The sequence below is a fragment of the Theobroma cacao genome, chromosome 1, assembly GCF_053813885.1.
Source record: "Theobroma cacao isolate CCN51 chromosome 1, ASM5381388v1, whole genome shotgun sequence".
NCBI lineage: Eukaryota > Viridiplantae > Streptophyta > Magnoliopsida > Malvales > Malvaceae > Theobroma > Theobroma cacao.
Genome location: NC_142639.1, coordinates 2,054,777 through 2,072,897, shown reverse-complemented (window position 1 = coordinate 2,072,897; position 18,121 = coordinate 2,054,777). Strand labels below are relative to the sequence as shown.

At 36.2% G+C, this 18,121-nt stretch overlaps 1 protein-coding gene and 1 long non-coding RNA gene across 3 annotated transcripts; both read left to right on the top strand.

Moving 5' to 3' along the window:
• The first annotated feature begins 4,811 nt into the window (after positions 1-4,811).
• Positions 4,812-6,846, top strand: LOC148764422 (uncharacterized). The gene is made up of 2 exons (XR_016025311.1): positions 4,812-5,131; positions 6,316-6,846. It is a non-coding gene; the product is annotated as an uncharacterized LOC148764422 (long non-coding RNA).
• Positions 6,847-7,986: 1,140 nt separating this feature from the next.
• Positions 7,987-18,110, top strand: SUVR5 (histone-lysine N-methyltransferase SUVR5). 2 transcript variants are annotated; one of them, XM_007047013.3, is made up of 12 exons: positions 7,987-8,284; positions 9,790-10,345; positions 10,692-10,994; positions 11,102-11,212; positions 11,741-11,851; positions 12,191-15,067; positions 15,421-15,582; positions 16,006-16,122; positions 16,193-16,296; positions 16,385-16,522; positions 16,825-16,912; positions 17,369-18,110. In XM_007047013.3, exons 2-12 carry the CDS (start codon positions 9,860-9,862, stop codon positions 17,474-17,476), a joined length of 4,605 nt encoding a protein of 1,534 aa, XP_007047075.3. In that variant the 5' UTR covers positions 7,987-8,284; positions 9,790-9,859; the 3' UTR covers positions 17,477-18,110. The 2 variants fall into 2 exon arrangements, with proteins under 2 accessions (XP_007047075.3, XP_088662061.1); XM_088805935.1 differs by lacking the exon at positions 7,987-8,284 and having other exon boundaries at positions 10,203-10,345; positions 10,687-10,994.
• Positions 18,111-18,121: the final 11 nt, after the last annotated feature.

The window sequence follows — 18,121 nt, the reverse complement described above, 5'->3', positions numbered from 1 at the left end:
CTTTTTGTCGTCATACTCAACTACTGAGAAAAAGTTTCTCTTATCACTGCAACAAGGAAGAAGGAGGTAGGAAGAGGGAAAGAGAGAGTTTGCTAAATTGAAAAACTTTCTTATTAATAATTGTTTAATTGACACCTTTTATATTGAGATTGCAGAAAAATCCAAAAGCCTAGTCTATAAACAAATCAGTCCAATCTGCAAGGTAGCTTAGAGGAAAAAAAATGATGTTTTAATATGATTAAACTTCAGGATGAAGGATGGCTTAGATTAGCTGAAAATTTTGGCCATTTCTGTCAAATCAATTTCGGTTGCTGCTAATATTTCTACATTGACAGATTGTGAGATATTACCTTTCAGAAGCATTACTATATACGATATTATGAAACTGATTAATTTAACCTGGGTACTTAACATCATCATTTACGTCTTCTTATATCTACTTTGCTAAGTGATTCTTCCATTGGGGTCAATGAGAGAGAGAGAGAGACAGAGAGTTCTTTTGGAGCTATTCTGATATTTTAGGCTCTATCAGCAAAGGGCTGAAATTTTGCAGTCTCAATAATAAACAAATGAAACTTCTATTTTATCTTATTATCTAGATTTTTATACAAGTCAGATGGGTTGCTTCTCAATGACAAAAAAATATAAGAATTCCGAGAAAAACCTGTAAATTTTTGTTTGGTTATAGAGAGTAAGTGAAGAGAATCAAATTTTCAAATGAAACTGACAGACATGCTTCATAGATCAATGAAACCATCGAGGTGTATTAATAATATCCCCCTAATCTAACAGGCTCGAAGTTCCATGCATGATGCAAACTGAGATTTTTCTCGAAAAGTTGTCAGTTTGTAAGCACAAGGTTAGGTTAGATACCCATGTGTCTCCAGGGGTCTTGAATCAGGTTATATTCCCTCAATTATCAAGTTTTATTTTCAACAAAATTTTTTTCTGAATGGTTAAACAATGCCAAGATCCCCTAGGACCATGTTGTATTGAAGAAGAGAAGTTGAAACTTGAAAATCAATCAGAAGGTGGTGAGTTCACATCCTGTACTTGCAGCAAAATTTGCACTTCTCAAGGAATTTCTTACTACAATATTCAACTGAAGCGAAGACAAATTAGAAACGAAAACAAAAGATGTATGAATTTCAAAGGAAGCCTGGAAAATTCAGAGAAACAGGTTCATAGGACTCTGCTACGAAGGTGCTTGTTTTTGTTTCTGTTACCATAGTTGCTTGTTTCTTGTGGAAACAAAATTATAACTCAATCTGTCTATATAAATTGTTGTTCATAGCTTCTCAGACATCTCTAAGCATCTGCTGCATTCCTACAAAATTGTTGATACTTCTTTACTAGCCATACCAGAAATTTGCTGGTATAAATCTTTATTTGATAATGATAATTTGTGGATTCTTGAGGCATGCCTGGAGGCAGAAAATATCAAATTTATTTGTAGTTATCATCATTCTGCACTCAAAACCAGCTCTGCCATCAGCTTTGACATAAGAAGAAAAGGACAATTCATATAAACAAGAATGAAGTGCCCAAATCACGTAACTTTATTCAAAAACGTGATTCAGAATTCAAAAGCAGGGCTTCTCCATTGAGACTACCCATGAATCTGTCAAGCCTCAAAGAGTGGGGGACTAAACAGTGCTTTTAGTTGGTCGAACAAAACCACGAAATCCACAGAAAATACCTATTAATATTGGCCAAAGAGGAGAGAGAGAGAGAGAGAGAGAGAGATGGAGAGAGGGTAAGCAGTTTGGCATTACTGTATGTTAAAGTGGTGGGAAAATGGGAAGGCTTATGGCCCTCGTGGCCATATGGGGGGTGTTTTACAAGGTTTGATTGTAGCAGTTTGGGTTAGGGAATGGGGAAGGCGTAGAATCCCACAATTGCGATAGAAAAAGCGAACTTTCCAAGGACATTTGGACAAGGGAGTCAATGCCAATCATAACCAGCAAAAGGTATCTCTCCCTTCCCCGTTTCTGTCCCCACTCCACTCCTTCTCTCTCTATCTCTCCCATATGGGTTGGTTCAAAGTCCAAAAGAAAACTTGATGCATCCCTTAGGGGGGTCAAGGCTTGATTAATATCCATCAACTGCATTGTCATTGTTCTGTTTTTTCTCCATCAGATATTATATCAATAAAATCATTCTCAAGGCCTGTATAATTTATCTGTGTTGTCATGGTCCTAATCCCCACAATGGTACACAAATGTAGTGTAAACCAAGAACATTCAAGCGATGAAATTTAGTTTAAATCCAACATTTGTGTTGGTTTCCTTTCTTTAATTTTCTCAGTATATCCAATCAATGTTCTTCAGATTTTGAGCAAATATAAAGAAACAGTACTACAATGTCTACAACAAAAGCTCCTTTTTAAGCCTATGTAGTACTTGTCATTTGCTGAAATATTGCCTCATGGTCCAAGAAAATACTAAATCATGTCTTCACCAAGACAAAAGGATTAATCTATGATCAATTCTTTGCTGAAACGTGACCACTGCACAATACATCAGATTAATTTTTTGAGAAGAGAATAACAATCTGATGATGATGACTATGCCACATTCAGACTGCATGGTTCAACCAAATTTCCAACTTAGAGGGGTCCATTGATTGCGCTAATCACAAAATTAATCATGTAATTATGTTACAAGGAAGTGGGGTTATGTTAGAAAAGAACATTTGAAAGTTAGCAGGCAGCAGGCAGCAGATATGACCTACCATGAATTGACGAATTCTGAGAAAAAGCTGATGTGCCTTTCTTTATTTCTCGTGAAGGGAATGAGGATTGACAACCTGCTACTCTTTGCTTTACTAAAAACTCCCCATCTTGCTAAAGTACCCACAATCCTTTTCCTTTTCGCTTTCATACTAGTACCCTTTATGCCTTAACCAGACTTGAGAACTGGTTCAACTCTGTTAATAAAAGTTTTTACGAAGAAAAGAAACTTGGTAAAACCCATATCAGATCTATTTTAAAAGCATAGCTTGCTTCACTAATTTCGATCAATGGAGAATAAAATCCAATGTGACTTTCAACTCTTTTTAAGCAGACTTTCTTTCTCAAAAGGAAGATAATAGAATAAAGGATGGGGGGGAGGGGGGCTCCAGAAAGCAATAGAAAATTTTAGTATGGAGCAAAAAAAAAAAAAAAAAGGCCATGAAAAAAGAGCAGGTAAACACAAAAGGTGGATACCCACTTCTTGACATCTCATTCCATTGTGTAAATTAGCTTGAGAGCAACTAAAATTTGAGAAGATAATCACAGATTGCTTCCTGGTTTCATTATGTCTCAATGAATATGCTTTGGTTGTACCAAATTGTAGCAAATCTTAGAGGTTAGAACCACTGATCCATTCAACTATTTCCTTAAAGACTTATCTGATAAATATAATAACTTAACATAAAGCAATAAACCACATCCAACAAACAAGTTGGCTACTGTTAATTAGTTGAAAATCAAACCACAAACCCCAATCCTGTTAAAAATTTAATTATTAGATAATTTGCTCTACCAGCTAGAGGCCACATGGAAAGGCCGCCTGCCAAAAAGAAAAAAAAATTCAAGTAAAAAACCACTCACCTAGCTGAGTTCTACGTTGACCTTAAAAATATATATATATATATACACACACATATAACTTTATGTTTTGACTTCTTTTTAGGTCTCGAATATTTTGTTTTTGGACTTTCATTATTGGCCCATTGGTTTCTTGATTGGGCTGACTTTCAAGACCCGAAAGGTTATCCTTAACGGGCCCATGACTACATAGAAAAAGGGTACAACCAAGTCAATTCGAATGGATATAATACTTTAATAACTTTATAAATTATTTTTAAAAATTAAATAATTTTTTATTTTTTATTATATTTAATCAAATTTTTTTTTGTATTTTGAAATAAATAAATTTTTATGATTAATAATTAACTATTTATTATTAATCAAAATATCACTTGTTATTTAATATTCGCATGACGTTACAATGGTATTGATACGAAATATGAAAAACATCACATAATTATATTATCATGTTAAATTAATATATCATGTTATCATCTATTATGATATGTTAGCATGTCATATTGTCATCAATTATAATATGTTATTATATCACATTAATGTTATATAGTATAAAATGACAAATGATATTTTAATTAAGTTAATAATTAATTATAAAAATTTATATCATTTAAAGTAAAAATATAAAAATTTATTTAATTTAAAATAAGGTAATAAGCATATCACGTCTTTCGAATTCAACTCATTCAGTCATTGTTGAACTAACTCTAATTGAAGTAAAGGTATACACAAATCAAATTATTCGAGAGTTACTCTAGCTTGATTTGATTAATGTTTAAATTCAACTATTGTCAAAATCGACTCGAATTGAATTCAATCATTTGTGAGTTATTTGAATTTATTTTGATAAATATTTAAATTCGATTCAATCATTGTCAAATTTACTTTAATGGAACTAAAGAGAAACACAAATCAAGCTATTCAGAAGTTATTCAAAACTCAAATCTGACTCATTTATTATTGAGCCCAACTCGAGCTTGAAGGATTAGAATAAGTAACGTGTCAAATAAAGTTTAGAATTTTGTGATGCTCAATTTTAAGTAGTTAACAAGCTTTATAACTTGTGAAATTTTAATATTTTTATTATTATTATTTATATAACAAAATATTTGTTCACATATTCTAAAAGTTTATTTGAGTGCTGATTTTGAATTTATCCTTGGACTTGAATCTAGTTTTGAGTCTCTACCGATTCGCGAGTCAACAAGGTGATGCCAAATGGTCAACAGTATGTGTCGAAAGCGGAAAACTCCCACATTGCTTAGCTTTGATTATGTTTGGCTCTTAAAGTAGAAAAATCCAACCGCCGTCGTGGGCGGATGACACGCACAAATCGAGAGATAGATCGCAAATTTTTTTCCTGATTTTTTTAACCACATTTTTTCCTGCTGATTTTCATCTTCCATTGACAAAAGGAGTGAACATCTGCTTCAATGGCTTCCCTTTTCTGCTTTTTCTTTCTTTGTTTATGGATTTGCTGACCAGTTAATGCTCCATATGTTGCAGTTCTTTTGGGTTGCTGAGTTCTGTTACAATTTGGTAAGATTTAACATAATTTGCTTGGTCCTGCAAATTATAGTCCTGTCTAAGGGTGGTTGCTTGTTTGAAAATCACCCAATACAACTTTTTAGCATTTTAATTGATACAGACGTGCTAGAATTTTATACATTTTTGCTTATATTTTTGTTTTTTTTATCACTCTTTCCCCTTTTTTGGTACACCTGCAAAGAATTTGATGCCCAATGGTAAATGCATGCAATTATTGTGTCCAAAAGAAATGGTCTGGGTTTGATGCATTTGCATGGTGCCTTTATGATTATGACAAGTACAACAGTTCTTTGCTATCTAAATTATATGGTAGCCAGAACATTTTCAATTTCAAAGCTCAAGGTGGAAAGTACATGTCTTATACTGCCATAGAGACCCATCAGATGTTTTTACTCTTTGATTGGCAAACTGTATCTGAATATCACCCTAGTTATAATTACTTAGGACTGCATGTCCTTTGAGAAAAAGCTGGAATGATGAACAGAATATTGCTGTGACCCCTGCATAAAAGTTGATTGCACCATTGATTTATCTGCAGTTTTTTTTTTTTTTTTTTTTGTGTAGAGTTGTAACACCTAGTCTATGAGAGCTCACTTATTGGTCTTGCTTTGATTTCCTTCATTGTGTTCTTTAACAATTCTTCTAACTAGTATGGGTTGTTATATTTGATAGAGTTCACTTATTAGTCTTGTTTTGATATCCTTCATTTTGTTGATCTCTAACAATTCTTCTAACTAGTATGGTAGTTACATTTGATAGCTTCCCATAGATTTTTCCTTATCTGGGTTTGGATTGAGTTCTGTTCTGAAGCACCTTGATGAAAGATTTTTCCAGAATAACCATAATCAGGTTCTCCTGGCAATTCCCGCTAGTTACCATGTCTTAATTTGAGTAAGCTACTTGATTAGAAAGGTTAACAAGAAAAAACGTCCAAGCTTAAGGTACAGATACTACTTTTTTGACATTTAAATAAGCAGGTGAGAATATATTCAAGTAAGATTTAAAATTGTTATATATTTATATATTGGCCATGATTTTGAAGACTGTATCAAGCTAGAAATAGCATCTTCAAATCCAGTTTTTTTTTTTTTTTCTCTTTTCCTTTAGTGAGGTGAGAGTTGGGGTTGTTTTGATCTTTCAATTAGTTTTGCTGCGGGTGTGTGTTCTATTGTCAGGATTTCATTGGAGTTCAATATTGGTTGCTGGTCAGAATATTGTAGCCTGCCTTCTCACCCAAGAATTGGCAAAAGGTTCAAAATCATCCTCATTCCTCAGGCATCTCCTCCCGCCAAAAGCCTCTATTTTTTCCCTCATTCTACTTTTCTTTTACTAGTATGTTGTCCCTCGATTTTTAATTTATTGCAGGATAAAAGCAGGTTGTGGGCAAGTTACTTTCAAACCTGTCCATTGCTGTTGCAAAAGGTCTTCAGTTTCCTGCTAGAATGAACTACTTAAGTTTGTTTGGATTCTCTTTTTTTTTTTTTTTCTTACTTTCCAACTTAAATGGCTATTGCTGTTAGTATCGATTTGTAGCATTTTTTTTTTTTAAATAGCTTTTGTGCATGTTGACAAGTAGAAAAATAAGCTTGTGAAAGCTTTCTTAACTTGAAAGATAATCATGAAGAAAAGAGGAATGAATAAGCTTGCTTCCTAGACCTAATATGTTTTTATTGGCTTGGGTTTCAAGATATTTTCGAAGGCAAAAATTGAAAGGTAGAAGATGAAGAAGACAGCTCGAATGGGTTAAGACTTTTTTATCCTCTTCAAGTCTTCAAGCATGCTTCAGTTTGATTTCATTTAACTGATCATATAAATATTGTTGGTGATTAGTCAATGTCCATACCTTTGATTCCTAGACAATTACTGATTGATCAATTTTGGTATCTCTTATCTAAAAGGAAAAGTTGTTATGAATCGAAATTAGATTAAATTTTCACGATAATTTCTTAAATCATACTTTTTAAACAGAGATCATGTATCAAACATTGAAAATTTATTGAGAAAGATGAGTAATGAAACTTTTGTCCCCTCTTAAATGGTTGATTTTGAGTCAAATATTCTGATAATGATAAAGGGCAGTATAGTATTCAACAGATGAGAAGGATAGCATTATCCTTTGGAAAGAGAAGTTCACCATGCCTGCTCTAATAATTGTATTCTGGCTACAAATGGAAACTGAAGGGAATGCTGCGTATATATAAAAAAAAAAATGAGCCTTTTTAGGGGGAGATTTGAGTAAGAGATTTTGAAGTCAGAATTGTGCATTAAGTCTATATAGGAAAAGGAATCGCAAATCTGTAATTTTGAAAACGGTGGAATAAGCAAATAACAGCATGACCAATGTAAGGTATGAGAAGGGTGAGTGGGTCATGACCTGATCTGAAAGGGCCAAAGGAAAGGGGATTCGCATCGCAATATCCAGTAGCCCCCCGTTTTGAGTAGACTTTACACAGTAACCAAAACATGAGACGGACCTCAATTTCGCATCTCGATGTCTACTATTACTACTAAGAAACCTTGGAAACCAAATCCCCATCTTACCAAGTTTTCATCTTTACCAATTTTATCACAATCCCCCCTCGCCCCAACAACCCCAAAGCCACCCCGATAATTTCAGATCCTCCCTGGAAATACCCATTTCGTGGTTCCTTCTCCTTTCTATTGATTGGGAAAACAAAAAAAAAAAAAAACACACCCAAAGCCTTCTTTTTTAGATTTAGACCTACGACACGTAACCAAAGTACAGAAACAGAACACAAGACGAGACCCAAAACATTACCAAACCCAGTTTGAGTTTGGTCTTCTTATTTGTTTAGAAGTCTTTCGAGTTAGAGACACATCCCTCCCCCCCCCCCCCCCAGGCACACCAATTTATATTTTTGTTTCCTTTATATCGAATTCCCTTTCTTCCTTTCACTTTTGGCCACGGGAACATGCCCAACTCCCCATGAAAACCTGGTTGTCACGACTCACGAACCACATCTATCTATCTATCTATCTATTCCCTAGACCTTAACCCCCCCCCAACACCCAAACTCAAAAGAAAAAAAAAACCCTTTTTCTCCAATTCCATTTGCCTAGCGAAAAAACCTAACATCCATGGAAAAAAAAATTGGGTGATCTTCCTTAAACTCTATATAGAAGGTAAAATACATTAGCCGCCCCCTTCTCTTTTATCTCCTCTGTTAATTAACTTTGGCTTATATAGCATTTCACATGTTATGCGCATTATGTATGTCACATTTTGCAGTCAATTTCTAATTCTATGGTTCTCTTCTGTGACCTAGCTGCTCGTTGCTGTGCTCTTTCCTGCTGCTATGCCCTAAATATTAGTATTATTACATGACTTACCCCTCCCAAAAAAACCCATTATCTTAAATGTAATGAACCCTTTCCCTTCCCTTGTAAGTTTATCCAAAATTTTTAGAGATTAATTGTTTTTATGTACTTAGCTACATGTTATCTGATTTGGAGATTAGATATCTTTCTTACTTATATGATCTGGAATTTGGACCCACCGACCATGGAGTCACCATTTTTAATGATCTGTTTATGGGGTTTTTACATAATGTGAATATAATAGAAAGGGGTTTTCGGGGGTTAATATTATGACAATTAATGATGAAATTGGTTGATTATGTTAGGGTTTTGTGGCAATTCTGTTTCTGGGTTTGTTGGTTTAGGGTTTTAGCTAATGATCTCTGGAAAGTTTGGTTTTTGGGATGGATTTTAAGATCTGGGTTTAGCCATGCTGCATATTTTCTTTGCAGAAATAGCTTAGCTTTGGCCAGGAACCCTACACTTTAAAATAAACGCTAAATGGGTTTTTTTATTCTGCTAATTTAATTCATTATAAAATAAAGGTATCTCTTAAGTTTCTGGAAATTTTTTTTTTCTTGTTTGATAATAATTTGAAGCTTTTGGTTTTATTTTACATGTTTTGCCTAATACATGAGGACAGCCTTTTCATTTCTATCGAAAAGATGATTATCACTATGCTAAATTTATGGCATCAAAATGAAATCATTGGTATTGATAGATAGTGCACGTTTGTTGTAGAAATGGGATGAACCGGAATTGTTAAAATTCTGCATGGATTCCAGAATTTTAGCTGCCAATTCTGTACCTAATCCAGGATGTTTTAGAAATGTATAAACTGTTGTGAAAGGTGAAGTTTGATGAAATTAATGCTGACAAAATACCTTTAGCTTTAGCACTTCCTTTCCTGGAAGATGTCATGTTCTTTAAAATTGTAAATAAAGTTAAATAAGTAACAATACAGTGACTGAGAGCATGTTAAACTGGTCATGTAAGCACTATGTAGATGTTTGCCTATGTAGGACTTTTCCATGGCTGAATGGCACCATGCATTAAGCCATAACCCTCTTGCAGGATCTTAGTGTTTCATTTAAATTGCATGAAGTACATTCTGAGCATTCATATCTATGTATTTTACATGCTCGTGCTCATGTGTAACTTGTATCTCTGTTCTGTCTTTATCTTAAGTCCTGTCTATACTATATAATGTATCTGGTTCTGTATTTTTATCTTTCTTTTTTTTTTTTTTTTTTGCAGTTTTCAATATATATCTTTGGCCATATTTCTTTGGCATCATCTTACTCTTCCATGGTTGAGTTTTATTTGGACAGGGAAGTGACTTTGGCTGATAATCAATGTTCATATGCACAATACACTGTTGTAGAGACTTCAGTTTGAATCATGGAAGTGCTCCCCTGTTCTGGTGTTCAGTATGTTGCGGATTCTGATTGTGCTCAACAGAGTTCAGGAACTACTGTAATCTTTGACGGAGAATCTAAACGCTTGGAACATAGAAAAGAAGTTCAAGTGGCAGATGGTAGGATGGATGAGTTATTGCTAGGTGTGGAAGGGAATCCAATGGAAAGACAGGATGAAGGTCAAGGCACAAGGGATGAATTGCCTATTTCGGAAGAACACCACAGTGGATCTTCATATTATGATGCTCAGGCAGAGGGCCAAAGATTATCTTGTGGATCACATGATTATGAAGATGATGATTCAAATGCACAGAATTGTTGCACTGGACCTTATTTGCCATCTGAAAACTCTAATTTAATCGTGGATACCATAGAAAGTGAATTGCTGAGCAACAACAGGGAGGGAGAGCTGTCTCTTTTAGAGCCTAAGTGGTTAGAGCGTGACGAATCTGTGGCATTGTGGGTCAAGGTAGCATTTCTTGTTTTAGCTTTAATATCCATCAAATACCATATCTCTTATCCAAAGTTTAAGGTTTTGATTTGCATTTCAGCAACTGTTTCTAGGATGTGCTCTCACATTATGCCTTCTGTATTTTTTAGGAATTGGTATATTTGTGTGCTTAACACATTATCCCGTTTATTCTCTTAAATTCCCTTGATTATATCATCTGAATATTTTCTCTATTAAAATCCTGTTTCTAGTTTTTTGTTTAATTTTTTATGATTATCAGTTTATTAGTTCTTTTATTTGCTAGAAGATGAAATACATGTGAATTTATTTTCATGTTGATACTCTTCTGTTTTTCCAAGTATAGTGGAGAGGAAAATGGCAGGCTGGAATCAGATGTGCAAGGGCGGACTGGCCATTATCGACTTTAAAAGCAAAACCGACTCATGATCGGAAGCAGTATTTTGTGATATTTTTTCCTCATACCAGGAATTATTCTTGGGCAGACATGTTACTTGTCCGGTCCATTAATGAGTTCCCTCAGCCAATTGCATATAGGAGTCATAAAGTTGGACTAAAAATGGTTAGAGATTTGACTGTTGCAAGGCGCTACATAATGCAAAAGCTAGCTGTTGGGATGCTGAATATAATTGATCAGTTTCATTGTGAGGTATTGTTTTTCTTCTTCTTCCGTTTTTTTTTAATCCTTGTATATTTGATATACTTCCTCAGTTCCTTAGCTCTCTTCTTACCAGAGTTCTATTCCTAATTGTGTAGGCTTTGATAGAGACAGCACGAAATGTGATTGTCTGGAAGGAATTTGCTATGGAGGCTTCACACTGTAGTGGTTATTCTGATCTTGGAAAGATGCTTTTGAAGCTTCAAAGTGTAAATCCTTAACTTGACATGCTTCAAAAGATGTTAGAAACGTTACCTGCATTAGATGATGGACACCAAATAATAGCATGTGATGTGGATGATTTGACATATGTAAAACCTTGTGGATAAATGAAAATAAGGTGGGAGGTATTTGGAAAATGAACAAACATGGATAAGTGAAAGGTCTTCCCTACTATATCCGTACTCTAAACCAGAAATTGATTTAATTTCATGCATTAACTTACACCCTTTATTAGAAACGCGTGAAAAATAGCTCTTTGTTAACCTTATACCTTTTTGTTGAGATTTTAGTTGTTACTATATGAGAATATATCCTGGCGGGAGCTGAATGGTCGCATATTCTTAGTTGTTTGAGTTCATCTTTGTTGAAGTGAGTAGGGCGTTGACTGCTGTCAATATCATAACCACACAGCCATCTCCACCATTTACCTTTTATCTAATTTATGTCAATCTCCTCTGCCATTCCCCTCTTTACATGGAATAAGAATGAGGTAATAACATTTCTCTTCTCTGCAGATGATATTGCAGCGCTACATAAATGCTGACTGGCTTCAAGAATCGTTTCACTCATGGGTACAACAATGTCAGAATGCACATAGTGCTGAATTAATTGAATTGCTAAAGGAGGTATGTTTTTCTCTATGGTTGCCATTTCTGTTGATATCGGTGCATATTGAAATAGAACGTGGTTTGAAATTATGAATCTCAAATGGATTTCCCAAGTGTGTAGAATTTTTGTCACCTAACAGTCACTGTCACCCCTCCCTCTCCCGCTTTGCTTGACCTTTGGGCTTGGAAGTAAAGTTTTTAGAACTACATCTAACATTCCATTAAGGCAAACAGGGGGGCGTGCATCAGTTGCATAACTTTTGTTTCTTCTGGGGCAGTGGGGTGGGGACTGTTGTTCTGCCCATTTCATAGTCAATTTGATATAAAAGTAATACTTTTTCTTTGCCTTTGATTTAGGAATTGTTTGATTCTATACTGTGGAATGAGGTTAGGTCTCTTGGGGATGCACCTGTGCAGCCCACACTTGGTTCTGAGTGGAAAACCTGGAAGCATGAAGTTATGAAGTTGTTCTCAACTTCTCATCCTGTATCTACTGCTGGAGATATTGAGCATCGGAACAGTGATGGTCCCTTGAACACAAATCTTCAAGTTTGCAGGAAGAGGCCCAAACTTGAAGTACGTCGTGCAGAGACACATGCCTCGCAGGTGCAAAGCAATGGTTCAGATCAAACTATGACAGTTGAAATTGACTCTGATTTTTTTAGTAGCCGAGATGCTGTAGATGTCAACATGCTAACACCAGAACTTTGTAAAAAGGAGGATGAGAGGGAGGAAACCACAACGATGGATGCATCAAATAATTTGACTGATAGATGGGAGAATATTGTGGTTGAAGCAAGGCATTCTGAGCTCATCCACACTAAAGATGTTGAAATAAAACCAGCAAGTGAAGAGGTCAAGAGCACCTCAACTCTGAACATTCAGCCAAAGGAAGTGGAGTTGACACCTGTGAATGAAGCAGTTGTTAAGAAATCCATAGATACTGGGAGTAAAAACCGGCAATGCATAGCATTTATAGAGTCTAAGGGAAGGCAGTGTGTGAGGTGGGCAAATGATGGGGATGTTTATTGTTGCGTGCACTTGGCCTCTCGTTTTATTGGTAGCTCTGGCAAAGCAGAAGTGACTCCCCCTGTTGATACACCAATGTGTGAAGGTACCACCGTGCTTGGCACTAGATGCAAGCATCGTTCCCTATATGGCTCCTCATTCTGCAAGAAACACAGACCCAAAAATGATGCAAATAATATCTCACATTCTCTGGAGCACACACATAAAAGGAAGCATGTGGAGATTATTCCCAGTTCAGAAACCACGTATTGCAGAGATATAGTTTTGGTGGGAGACAGTGAAAGTCCCCTGCAAGTGGAGCCAGTGTCAGTAATTGATGGTGATGCCTTCCATGAAAGAAACAGCTTAATTGAGAAGCCTGAACATTTCAGTAAAGATCATGATCATCGTTGCATAGGCTTATACTCCCATAGCGGTTTTGATCCTTGTCATGAAAGTCCTAAACGGCTTTCATTATACTGTGATAAACACCTTCCGAGCTGGCTCAAGCGTGCAAGGAATGGTAAGAGTAGGATAGTTTCGAAAGAAGTGTTTCTAGATCTTTTGAAGGACTGCTATTCACTTGAGCAAAAATTGCATTTACACCAAGCATGTGAACTTTTCTACAAGCTCTTTAAAAGTATTTTATCTCTAAGAAACCCAGTTCCTGTGGAAGTCCAACTTCAGTGGGCCCTTTCTGAAGCATCAAAAGATTTTAGAGTTGGGGAAATTTTGATGAAGTTAGTTTACAGTGAAAAGGAGAGACTCCAAAGGTTATGGGGCTTCACTGGCAACGAAGGTGCACCTCTGTCCTCTTTTGTGGAAGAACCAGTTCCATTGCCATTGGCCATAAATGATAGCTTTGATGATGATAAGACTATTAAGTGCAAAATATGCTCAGTGGAATTTCTTGATGACCAGCAACTTGGCACACACTGGATGGAGAATCATAAAAAAGAAGCACAATGGTTGTTTAGAGGTTATGCTTGTGCAATTTGCCTGGATTCATTTACTAACAAGAAAGTTTTGGAGTCCCATGTTCAGGAGAGACACCATGTGCAATTTGTTGAACAGTGCATGCTTCTTCGATGCATTCCCTGTGGCAGCCATTTTGGCAATACTGAGGAATTATGGTTGCATGTGCTGTCAGTTCATCCTGTTGATTTTAGACTGTCAAGGGTTGCTCAACAGCATAATTTATCTGCAGGTGATGAATCTCCACTGAAACTTGAGCTCAGAAATTCAGCTTCTTTGGAGAATAATTCAGAGAATGTAGGCAGTTTTCGAAAGTTTATTTGCAGGTTTTGCAGCTTGAAGTTTGATTTGCTGCCTGATCTTGGTCGCCACCACCAGGCTGCGCACATGGGACCTAGTTTAGCTAGCTCTCGCCCCCCAAAGAGAGGGGTTCGTTATTATGCTTATAAATTAAAATCTGGGAGACTTAGCCGCCCTAGATTCAAGAAAGGTCTTGGGGCAGTATCATATAGGATAAGGAACAGGGCAACTGCAACTATGAAAAAACACCTCCAGGCATCAAAATCGATTGACACTGACATCATTAGTGTACAGCCTCATGCAACAAAGACAGCAAATCTTGGTAGATTAGCAGAATTCCACTGCTCAGCCATTGCAAAAATATTATTTTCCAAAATTCATAAAACAAAACCGCGACCTAATAACTTAGACATTTTGTCTATTGCTCGCTCGTCTTGTTGCAAAGTGAGCCTCAGAGCCTCATTGGAGGAGAAGTATGGAGTTTTACCAGAATGTATGTACCTTAAGGCGGCCAAACTTTGCAGTGAGCACAACATTCAAGTCGAGTGGCACCAAGAGGAATTTGTATGTGTAAATGGATGTAAGCCTGTCAAGGACCCAGATCTTCTGTCCCCATTGATGCCTCTTCCTAATGGTTTTGGGGGCCACCAATCAGGAGATTCCTTGGATCATGCAGATGAGGAGTGGGAACTGGATGAGTGTCACTATATCATCGATTCACAACATTTTAAACAATGGCCCATGCAGAAGGCCAGTGTCTTTTGTGATGATATAAGCTTTGGGAAGGAATCTGTTCGAGTAGCTTGTGTGGTTGATGATGATCTTTCTGATTTTCTTTGTATCTCTGGTGATAGTTCCGATGAACAAAATGCTAGATCCTCCATGCCTTGGAAGAACTTTACTTATGTTACAAAATCTATGCTTCATCAATCCCTTGATCTTGATACTGAGGTACCTTTGTGTTCAGATTATTATAGCCTTTTGTCTATTGCTACATATAGATTCCTTGCAGTTATGCCTCAATGCAGTTTACTTTGATTGAATGTCACAATGACCTTACCACCAGAAGTTATTTTTAAGATACTTGATTATTCTCTTGCCTGGAGATTTCTGGGTTTTGTTTGATAATACCATCAAATGCTATTTCTTAAGACAAGGACAGGCATCATCTTTGTGCCAGATGGCTTGCATCTCACCCCTCACATGATGTACATTTGTAAATTGTTTGGATAGGTTTAACTCTTATGTTTTGTCTTGTAAAAATTGTCATTTTTCCTTCTATTTATGTATACAAATTTTTTCAGAGTTTGCAACTCAGGTGCACCTGTTCCAATTCAACATGCTGTCCTGAGACATGTGATCATGTATATCTCTTTGACAATGATTATGAAGATGCAAGAGACATATATGGGAAACCCATGCGTGGCAGATTTCCATATGATGACAAAGGGCGAATTATCTTGGAGGTACTTTAATTCCTGTTCTATCAACCTTTACTATTTTCACTCTAAAGCATCATATCTTGGTGTTGCTTACTTATAGTGTTTTTCAGGTCACATATAAAAGAGTGTGTGCTGTTATTCGCTTGAAGAATCTTTTTATACAGTCAATCAGATGGCTTTTTTTCTTGCCCTTTATTGTTGCTTGGCATGCAATGGATGGTTTTTTCTTGACAAGGAGTGAATTATTGACTTGATTTGATGCTCATAAGCATCTAATACGATGTTTTTTCCTCCTCTTAGAATTGCATAGCTTCACCATTCAAAACATTATAAAATGGCAAGCCCTTATTGATAAGTAGATATGGCTACTTAGTCTGGTTGGCATCCTTGATGCTGTCTTTGATTCTGGTTTATATCTTGTGATGAAACCTTTGTAAAACTGTGCAGGAGGGCTACCTTGTCTATGAATGCAATCACATGTGTAGCTGCAGTAGGTCATGTCCAAATAGGGTTTTGCAAAATGGAGTAGGACTGAAATTGGAAGTATTCAAAACAAAGAATAAGGTAATGCTTTCAATTTTTGGTTGAATGCCTATAGGTTTGTTCTTTGATGTTGCTGCATGTTGATCTTCAGGGCTGGGGAGTCAGGGCTGGTGAACCAATTCTGAGTGGCACATTTGTATGTGAGTACATTGGTGAGATCTTAGATGAGCAGGAGGCAAACAATAGGCTTACCAGGTTCCACTTCTCTATTTATGAAGATCCGTTTTCACCTTATGGTTGTTTTTATGCTTAATGTTGAATAGGCTATATGATCTGATTTCAGGTATGGTAGAGACGGTTGCAACTACATGTATAACATTGATTCTCATATCAATGATATGAGCAGATTGATTGAAGGACAGGTTCGATACATCATTGATGCCACCAAGTATGGAAATGTTTCTCGGTTTATCAATCATAGGTGAGGATACACTTTTCCATGCATCACATACTGAAATGCTTGCCCATATTCTTGATTCTGGTTTGTCTAAATTGTAACTTGGCCATAATAATTGTGTGACTGAGGATTCAGAGGTTTTAAATATATTGACCTTATTTCTGCTGTGAGTAAGATGCCCTTTAGCATTTATGACTTTTCTGAGTATCTATTCTGCCTAAGTGGTGCAGTTCAACTTTTATGAATCCCATATCTCTACTTTCGAGATCTTGAATTTCTGTTGATTCACTCTTGATAACTTATCCTTCTTCTTTTAATTCTCCCAGTTGCTCACCAAATCTTGTGAATCATCAAGTTCTTGTGGACAGCATGGATTGTCAGCGTGCTCACATTGGTCTCTATGCCAGTCAAGATGTAAGCACTTCTCAACAATGTAGAGTATAAATCTGTCACATCTGTGAAATCTCAATGAACTAAGGTTCAAAATGTTTTGTGGAAGACCTTGTGGTTTAGATGACTTAGTTTAATTGGGTGACTTATCGGAAAAAGGAAAGAAGAAAGTAAAAGAGTTTAGTTGGGTGAAAGAAATAGGCATCTCTTGACTTTTTTCTTCTACCAAGATATAGTAGGTGATCTCTTCAATGCTGGTCATGATTGTTACCTCATTGGATTGGATTCACCCCCACATCTAATTAGTAATTAGTTTTTTTTTTTCTTTTGCAGATAAGCAGTAATTATTTAAGATCTTGTTATTGAATAAAAAACACTTGTTTACTTTTCGAAAGAAAAAAGTAATAATCAAAGGGTGTCATTCTTATAGTATTATGCATGTGTTGAATCCTGCCATTCTATTGTTGTACAATTTTGCAGATAGCTATGGGTGAAGAGCTGACTTATGACTATCGATATGAACTACTGCCTGGACAAGGGTATCCATGTCAATGTGGAGCTTCCACATGCCGGGGCCGCCTTTACTAAACCCTCAGTGAACACTATGGGGTCTCTATGATATCTAAGGTTTGCAGTTAGAGTTCACAAATGAGGTTACAAGGCTCGACCATGGGAGCTTTACCTCCATCAAGCTAGTCACAGGACTAAATCTGGGAGTCTCATTGCCAACAGTTCTACCTTTTTATGGGGACGTTCTTGCATTAAGGCAAGGGTAAACTGGCCAAGTCTGTATAACTGGCAATGGAATTCAGCAGGCTCCAGACAGAAGGTGCAACTTTCAATATAGATTTTCTACCAAGCCAGATTGTACCTACATGCTTCTTTCTAAACGGGCTTCAAGGAATGGGATAGAAATCTTGAAGTGTATTTTGGTAGATGTCTTTCTAGATTTCCCCCCTCCTCTCCCCCAATTTAATTTTTTTTTTCCCTTTTTTGAGTACTGAAGTCACTTTTGGGTAGGGTATACTGTAGGTTTTTCTGTTTTTCCCCATTGTACGGAGTTCTTAGGTTGATAGCTTAGCCTAGGAATGCTAGAAAGTAAGTACTGTAGTTTTTTTGATGCATGAATTGCCTCTTTTTGGTATTAGTGCATTATTTGTGACATTCTCTCTAGTTTGTTCTCCCATGTATAAAATTTATTCTCCATTGCATTGCACCAAAAGTTTGAGCAGT

Bases quoted from the DNA above. Each gene is read 5' to 3' on its own strand.
- SUVR5 (XM_007047013.3), top strand. From the start codon at position 9,860: ATGGAAGTGCTCCCCTGTTCTGGTGTTCAGTATGTTGCGGATTCTGAT. The intron at 15,068-15,420 runs GTACCTTTGTGT...AAATTTTTTCAG, and splicing joins CCCTTGATCTTGATACTGAG to AGTTTGCAACTCAGGTGCAC. The intron at 16,913-17,368 runs GTAAGCACTTCT...ACAATTTTGCAG, and splicing joins GTCTCTATGCCAGTCAAGAT to ATAGCTATGGGTGAAGAGCT.